An 8,551-nucleotide genomic window follows, 5' to 3' on the forward strand; every position below is an offset into this window, starting at 1 on the left:
CTGAGGGGAGACCTTATCGCTCTCTCTACAATGACCTGAAAGGAGGTTGTAGCGAGGTGGGGGTTGGTCTCTTCTCCCCAGTAACTACTGACAGGGCAAGAGGAAACAGCCTTAAGTTGTGCCAGGGGAGCTTTACATGGGACGTTAGGAAAAATTTCTTCACCGACAGGGTTGTCAGGCATTTGAACAGGCTGCTGAAGGAAGTGATTGAGTCCCCATCCCTAGAGATATTTAAAAGATGTGTGTAGCTGTGTTGTTTAGGGACATGGTTTAGTGGTAGACCTGGCAGCGGTAGGTTAATGGTTGGACTTGATGATCTTAAAAGTATTTTTCAACCTAAAGGATTCTGTGATCAATCTAGAGAATCATACAGTATCTTCTGGAAGTCCAGAGGTATATGCGTTGTAAAATTTCAAACTAGCATGGTGATCTAACGTAGTGATACCATCTGAGCCCACAAATCATTTACAAGAAAAAGAGGCAAGAGAAAATTCTGAATCTTGTATGGCTTAGAGCATGTAGTGCTGTGACTGGATGTGGTTGAGCTTCATGCAAGAACACAGAATAAGGCCAAAAGATCAGGAAATACAGGTTTCACTACACATAAAAATGTTAATCCTCGAAATTCATTGTAAAATAAGTAAGTATTAAACTATATGTTAGAGATAATACGAAATCCAGTGGGAAACGGTATTGAGGTCACTGCCAGCACAATGACACATTAAACTGTGCACCCTGGCTAGGCATAATAGCAGTCAAGGCAACATGGTTATGAAAGTATTGTGTTTTAATGTAGGAGGGAACTGGCATTTTAGCTTTGGAACTGAATGATCTTTCTGTGATTAACCATATAATCCTAATGTCCTTTTGATATTAATATTCATACAGGTTGTTTTATGGGGTTGATTACTGTGTATTCTCTGTATAATGAGTGTAGTTTTACTGGAGCATTGTAATGTCTTCAGTTCATACCCCTTCTAGATTACCATTGGGGAGGGTTATTAAAGAGGTTTTTGGCTAGAGCAATCTATAAAACTTATCCTGGTTCTTCCAATATAAAATGATTAAACCATTTTTCTTTCAGGCAACATTTTGACAAACTGTACTCAAAAGCATTCCTCAATCAACGGTCTTGACTCATAGCTAAAAGATAAAAATATATTGTAAGGTGATTTTTTTTTCCCCCTTTCAGGCAATTGTACTTTGTTTTCGATTGCACTTCACAAAAGATAATATCACAAATAACACTGCAGCAGCCACAGTGCGGCAAGTAGTTACAGTTGTGTTTGAGAGAGTTGTTGCTGAAGATGAACGATACAAAGGTGGGCATACTTCTTATTCTACTTGCTTTGTATTAATCCATTTTTTGGGCACACATCAAATGTTTACCTTTTCAGATAAAGAAATAGTGAAAAGTCTATAAGCATTATAGTAAAAAAAATCACAGATATGATTGTTACTCTCTCTTATACATTTACTTGTATACAAAAGAGACTAAATACTTATTATGTCAGTCTAAGGCATTGCACCAATACATAAAATGAAGATTTTTATTTTTTTTCCAAACTGCAAGAACTGGTCTTCATATTAGTATTGTAAAGAAATTTGGGGTGAGAGTATCATTTAACATGAAGGTAACCTAGTCAGTGTGAAATATGTGGCAATAGGGGTTTTGAAGAGAACACTGATTGGAAGGAAGTGCTTTGTGTTGATGATTTTTGGCATACAATCTAATATTTATTTCTGTAGAGACCATAAGTTGCAGGGTTACCTGCCCATTCTCCTAGAATCTTTTTCTAAGAACACTTAATACGTACCTGGTTTTCAACAGCTCCTTTGTTCATAAAACTGTTTTTTTGTTTTTACACAGATACTATTGACCGACCAGTTGCAGTTCAAGGAAATAGTAACAGAAGATCTGTCAGTACACTGAAGCCATGTGCTAAAGATGCATATATGCTTTTTCAGGTAGTTGGGGAGCATATGTTTATACATTTGCAGTTGTGTTTGGGTGCTTCTACATCTCTTAATAAATTTCAAAAATCCGGTTTAGGTGTATTGACAAGATTCTTAACCAAATCCTCAGACTTTCTTACGTGCATTTATTGTAATTGACAACAATATGTTGTGGTCCAGGGGGGAGACTGGAAAATGAAGACCAAGTGACCTAGGCAAATATTTACTATAAATCTTAAATAATAGCTAAGCATGCGTGTGCACTTTAAATGCAAGATTCTTTTTTCCATTAGCCAAACACTGCAACTGTAGTTCAGTCTTGCATCTTGTGCTTGGTATTGTATATTAGAGCTGCATATATAATGAAAAGTAGTTTTATTCATCACACCAGATAGGAGATAATTTGGATGGCTGAAATGAACACAGTTGGTACAAGGATACTGGCAAAGTGTCTTTGCTGAAATTATCTAAAAGAAGTATTTGAGGAAAAATTATGTTGAAAATGGAAAATTACTCATTACAAAAGAGGGAGATTGTAGATTTTGTTGTAGAGTCAGAAAACTTATGTTGATAGAGGACTGTGCTGGGAATGCAAATGTTACTGTATTTCTTTTTAAGGATCTTTGTCAGTTAGTTAATGCTGATGCTCCCTACTGGCTCGTGGGAATGACAGAAATGACCCGGACATTTGGCCTTGAGCTTCTTGAGTCAGTCCTCAATGACTTCCCACAAGTGTTTTTACAAGTGAGTAGTTCCTGAAAGGAAAATCCAAAATCTTTTGTTCATATGGGTGGTAAAGTTTACACTTCGTTAACTTCTTTTTAATGTAGCATGAGTGCTACTTTTCAAAAGCACTTATAGATTTTACATGTTGGATTTTTATGGTAGAAAGTACTGTGTGCTTTTGGTCTGCTTTTTTCCTATTCCCGTGCACTTTATTTGTGTTTGTGTGTTTCGTAGAGCATGTTGTACTCTGTTTCACTTTTTCTTTTACCATTTATGTCCCTTCCAAAGATGCATTTTCTTATCATGCATGATTTATGACAGCTCTGTAACTTAGCTTGTGGCATTGTTGCTTCTATAAAAACACTGACCTCACCCAACTTGCAAAGCAGCAAGAATCATGACTGAGTTGTGTGGATCTGTTGCATATAAATGCACTGTGATCCCACAGTAACACATTTTAGCAGACAGTAGCTGAATAAAAAAAATAAATATAGGATAAATGATGTATTAGCAGCTTAATTCCGTTTGCAAAATACAAGAAAAGGGGTACAGGTATGAATCTGATCATGTAATTTCATCATGATTTTTGGTAGCTTTACAATGGTGTCTGCTGTTCTTCCTTTTCATTTCTTGAGCATGGAATTTGTACCAAGATTTAAATGACTTCAGAATGCTAGATTTTAACAGTAACTGTAAATAAGATGCATAATCAGAAGTACTGTTAGCAATTAAAGTGTAACTGCTGATAATTTGTTCTGTTTTCTTTTGTAGCATCAGGAATTCAGTTTTCTTCTTAAAGAAAGGGTATGCCCTCTTGTTATAAAGCTCTTCTCCCCAAATATCAAATTCAGGCAAGGTTCCAGCACATCATCTTCCCCAGCACCAGTGGAAAAACCATACTTCCCCATCTGTATGCGTTTGCTGAGAGTAGTTTCTGTTTTGATCAAGCAGTTTTACAGCTTGCTGGTAAGAATATGTTTAAATTATCTGTGTGCAGTTCTGTTTTTCTGTGTATATGCCAGTACTATGATAAGTTATAGTATTAATTAGTACTTGGGACCTGCTGATGTATACTGAGGGAAGAAAGGTTCTTTTCCTCTATGTGTATTTATGTTTACATGTTGTGATTTTATTAAGCATGGGCTTGTATAAATTCTCAGAGTAGATTAGCTGTTGTCTCTTCTGTGCTTAACTGTCTTTCAGTTAAGGTTTCGGGAACCTTTTGATCTTCTTATGTTGCTTGCTTGGCTTTAGATAATGTTGATTGCTGTGCCTTGTTAATAGTTGCTAAGAGATTTTTGACTTGTATTGCTAAAGCTGTTGACACAGTGTGCATAAAAAAATCTTCAGCTCTTCTTACCTCCCAAATTTTAGATTATTGCTAAAAAAGCTTGTTTACAGTTTTGTTTGTTCACTGTAGCACATGTAAGAACTTTAATGCAGCTTCTGTGAGGGAGTTAACTCTTCGATTTATTTGCATATGTGGTGTTAGCTTGGCAAAAATATTATATTAGGTGTATTTCTTTATAATTTTGAGTACAGGCTTGTTGAAGGGGGTTTTGAGATCTTATGCAAAACTTGCTGAGCTAGGACTCCTAAGATGAAGCAGAAGCTTTTTTCGAGATAATATTTTGTAGGAGACTTTTTTATTTAATTTAATGGCTATAAACTATATCTTTTAGGTAACAGAATGTGAAATCTTTCTGTCATTGCTGGTTAAGTTTCTGGATGCAGACAAACCACAGTGGCTAAGAGCTGTTGCAGTAGAATCTATTCACAGGCTTTGTGTACAGCCTCAGCTATTAAGGTATTAAATATATTCAGTTCACTTTTGCATAAAATTTAAGAAATATTTTTGGTTTTTTCCGGTAGAAAATGCTTCCTAAAACATTGCAAATATATAGAAACTTAAATGCAATAAACTCCCCGAGATAATTTTTGTGAAGCATTAGGCAACGCTTATTATCCAGAATTATAGTTGAGTAATCCAAACTCTCTCTGTCTTACCAGTGTCAAGGGAGCATTTACCTAAACCTAAATAATATTATTTATCTAAATATCTGCAGTTGAAACATGCTTTTAGTCTAGAGTTTGGGATGGGGGAGGGAAGTTTCTCTTAAATATGCTTTTAGTCCCTGGTTTGTCAAATACTTACTATATTGTATAAAATACTTTCCAGGTCTTTTTGTCAATCATATGATATGAAGCAACATTCCACTAAAGTTTTTCGTGATATTGTGAATGCGCTGGGTTCCTTCATCCAGTCACTTTTTCTTGTACCAAGCGCAGGGAACACGTCAGTGACACCAAACCAAACTGGTAAAGCCTTGTCCTTGCTATCATTTTAATTTAACAGCATTTTCTTATAGTAAATTCTGATTTGCTTCAGCATATACATTTGGCTTGATACAGTTCTATACTTCTGTGTTCAATGAGTTGAAAGGCTGACTTGAAACTGGTCTTTTCAGGTCTGGTACGACAGGTGACTTCATTTACCTGCGTTGTGGGGTAGACATAGCCCCAGGAGCAGTGCTCCTGCATTTGTATCCCCTTCCACAGCGACCAGGCTCCTTAGTTCGCAGCTTTTCTGAGGGTAGTATGTGTAATTTCTCATTATAACATATTCATCAGATTTCTGTCTCCTTGTGTGGAGATGTCATTTATGGCAGTGTGCAACTGAAGCAGAAAGACTGTATGTGTTTGCTTCCTCCTGGGGAGGCAAGAGCTAATTCTCCTGGATATTTAGGGACAAATATCCAAAGGGAGCCAAGAGGGAGAATGATCCGTGTTTTACAGATGACTTTTATTTCTTCTGTGAGCTGAAAACAGTCACTTACTGAAAGTAAACTTGATTGTCTTTCCTTGTAGCCAGGGTTTTGGCATTTCACTAGGTATATTTTTATTTCTCTGAGAAGAAATAGTCCTGCTGTGAATGTCTTTGCAAGGTTTCACGTGTGAGTTAAGACTCTGCTTCTTCCAAGGAGAAGGAGCAGAGGCCTCAGCAACAAACAACATAAAACTAATTTCTAAGGTATAATTTCTAAAGTATAATTATTATCTATCATATCAGAGCTGGACTCAGTCTTAGAGGTCTTTTCCAGCCCAAATGATTCTATGATCTACTGTTAAATAAATAAAGATTAAAAAGTCTGGGTTTAGGCTCACACCTTCCAGTGTTCACTCATGAAATTTGAATTCCAAGTTGGTGTTAGCATTGATAATGTGAAGAAATTTATGTCAGTAGCTGTTGTTCAGTAGCTGTCTGTATGGAAGCTGATAGAACACTTCTGTACTTAATCCTAGTAAGTGTAGACCCTCCTCCTATGTGTAGGATATCTGTATATACAGAATTCCTTGACATTATATCTACTTTTTTTGGCTTAAGTTGAAACTATAATTTGTTCCTTCCTAGCTGTTGGTTGGCATGTTGTCAGCTCCTCTCTGACGTGGTTTGTTTTCATCTATCTTGACATGGAACAGATTCAAACATTGCAGTTCTCCGAGTTTCTTCTTGTGGCTTGTGCATTTCTAAAATCTTTAAAGTTTGTGATGATTTTTGTTCTTGAAATGTTTAATCTCTCTTTCCTACTACTGAGTTCTAGATGCAACTATTCAAATAATCCTTAACTATTAAATATCTATCTGACCCTTGACTAGAATATATAAGGTTTTATTGAGACATGTAAGTTTAATTTGCTTACAGAATGTTATAAATACTGCTATACTTTTTACAGAAACTTTTTATTCTGACTGAAAATAAGGTGGTTGGCATCAATCAGCTCTGCCTTTTAAACTAATTAGTTTGCACATAAGATTATGTTTTAGACAGCAGAGGGAGCTCAAAAATAGTGTTTTGTGTTGTTGGTGGTTTTTATTATCGAGCAGGGCATCTCGCATAAATCCATGTATCTCAACTTAAAAATTAAATATAGAAAAAAGGATGTTTGTTGTTTACTAAAATTAGATGGGTTAATTTTATCACTTTGTTTTTTCTGAACAGGAAGCAATGCATCGGGGAATACTGGCTCAGCACAAACTAACCCAGGAGTGCTTGGAATGGGAGGAGGTGCAACTGTATTACCTGCCTTTGAGTACAGAGGCACTTGGATACCTATCCTGAATGTAACAGTACAAGGCAGTGCTAAAGCTACCTAGTAAGTAACTCTATCTTTCTGAAAATATTTGTGACAAATATTTTTATTTCCAACTTGATGGTTTAAGGATTTTTTCGTAGTGAATATTGAGGTCTTCGTGTTACTGGCCTTGAGGTATATTATGGATTTTCTTTTTGTCAGTGCCATGAGGTTTTCTGGGTTTTTTTTGCTGTTTTGTCTGAATGCTCTAGATTCGGATCCAAATGTCCCCTATGGCTTTAGCATCTGTTGGATTATTTTTTTCCCTGCCATGCTGTTGCTGCATTAGCTCTTCACTTTTAGGCCTCACTGCAGTATATAACACAGAATCACAGAATGTTAGGGGTTGGAAGGGACCTCAAAAGATCACCTAGTCCAGCCCCCCTGCCAGAGCAGGATCACCTACAGTAGATCGCACGGGAACGCGTCCAGGCAGGTTTTGAATGTCTCCAGAGAAGGAGATTCCGCATCCTCTCTGGGCAGCCTGTGCCAGTGCTCTGTCACCCTCACAGTGAATAAGTTTTTTCTAATATTTTTGTGGAACCTCCTATGTTCCAGCTTGTATCCATTGCCCCTTGTCCTGTCATTGGACGCCACTGAAAAGAGACTGGCAACATCCTCCTGACACTCCCCCTTGACGTATTTATAAACATTTATGAGGTCACCCCTCAGCCTCCTCTTCTCTAAGCTAAAGAGACCCAGCTCCTTCAGCCTTTAAGAATTCAGCCTTTAACAATTCTAGAATATCTTTTTCTGGGTTGTGTAATGGTAGACATTAGGAGTATTAAGCAAAATGGGACATCAGTGGGAATGAAAAATGACTTGCTTACACCAGCTTCACTGTATTTACAGTTTTTGCTGATCAGGATATTGTGGTAGATACTAGCCAGGTTGTCATTCCAAACAGTATATTGACCTGTACATGAAGATTAGACTGTGAATGCTTCTTAAAATGACCTATGATTTTGTCATGACTTTCTATAATGGAGATCGTGTTTTCAGTTTAGAGCTACGAATACTACCTTACTTTTGAAATAATGGAAGTTTTTTCATGTCAGTCGTGACTGTTGAGGGGCAGTCACTTTCAAGGTGGAAGTTACTTGTACGGTCTATGAAATTTTGGCATACTAGTACTCAGCGAAATCAGCAAATGGCCCGAGCATCAGTGCTTTTTTAAAGTAGAACCTCTTTATCTGCCTTTGAGATGCTGAAGGTCAAATTCATCCTCAGATTTCGGTAGTTTAACATGTGTGTGTTGTGTTGACTTTTTGTTCCAGCAGTGACCATGAAGGTTATTTTAGATTACATGACTGTTCTCAGGAAATGCAAATTTTCAACAGAAGTACATGAAAGTTAGCTCATGCTTTGATCAGCAGTTTTCCTTTCATTTCATACTTCGTCTGTAGTCCCTACATGTAAGGAGATGAATAGTGTGTCTGTAGATTTGGCTCATATCCTGGCATTGATTCTGTCCTCCTGCTGCCATTTGATTTTCATACAGTGGCAACATGTTGTGCTTTTACACAATGATTTAATTGGTGATATGAATTGTGAACAGGGCTAAGCAGAGGTCTTTTTGCCAGTGTGGGCCTGTCTCTTCCCAGACCACCATGCCTTGTCTTCCTCTGTGGGTGAGAAAGTGAGGAATGGACAAAAGACTATTCGAGATTTTTCATGGCCATTCCCATGTACGACAGGGTACAGAACTTGGGTGTTCTAATTGACAGTCGACTGAA

At 37.2% G+C, this 8,551-nt stretch overlaps 1 protein-coding gene across 1 annotated transcript; it reads left to right on the plus strand.

Moving 5' to 3' along the window:
* Positions 1 to 1,192: 1,192 nt before the first annotated feature.
* On the plus strand, positions 1,193 to 6,836 carry LOC104274245 (protein MON2 homolog; the record flags this gene model as incomplete). The annotated part of the gene is made up of 6 exons (XM_009869817.1): positions 1,193 to 1,322; positions 1,871 to 1,968; positions 2,575 to 2,700; positions 4,365 to 4,489; positions 4,862 to 5,001; positions 6,683 to 6,836. Coding segments are annotated over 6 exons (773 nt in total), but the record flags the coding sequence as incomplete, so codon positions are not given.
* Between the last annotated feature and the right edge of the window lie 1,715 nt (positions 6,837 to 8,551).

This window comes from Apaloderma vittatum, unplaced genomic scaffold, assembly GCF_000703405.1.
Source record: "Apaloderma vittatum isolate BGI_N311 unplaced genomic scaffold, ASM70340v1 scaffold40795, whole genome shotgun sequence".
Taxonomy (NCBI): Eukaryota; Metazoa; Chordata; class Aves; order Trogoniformes; family Trogonidae; genus Apaloderma; species Apaloderma vittatum.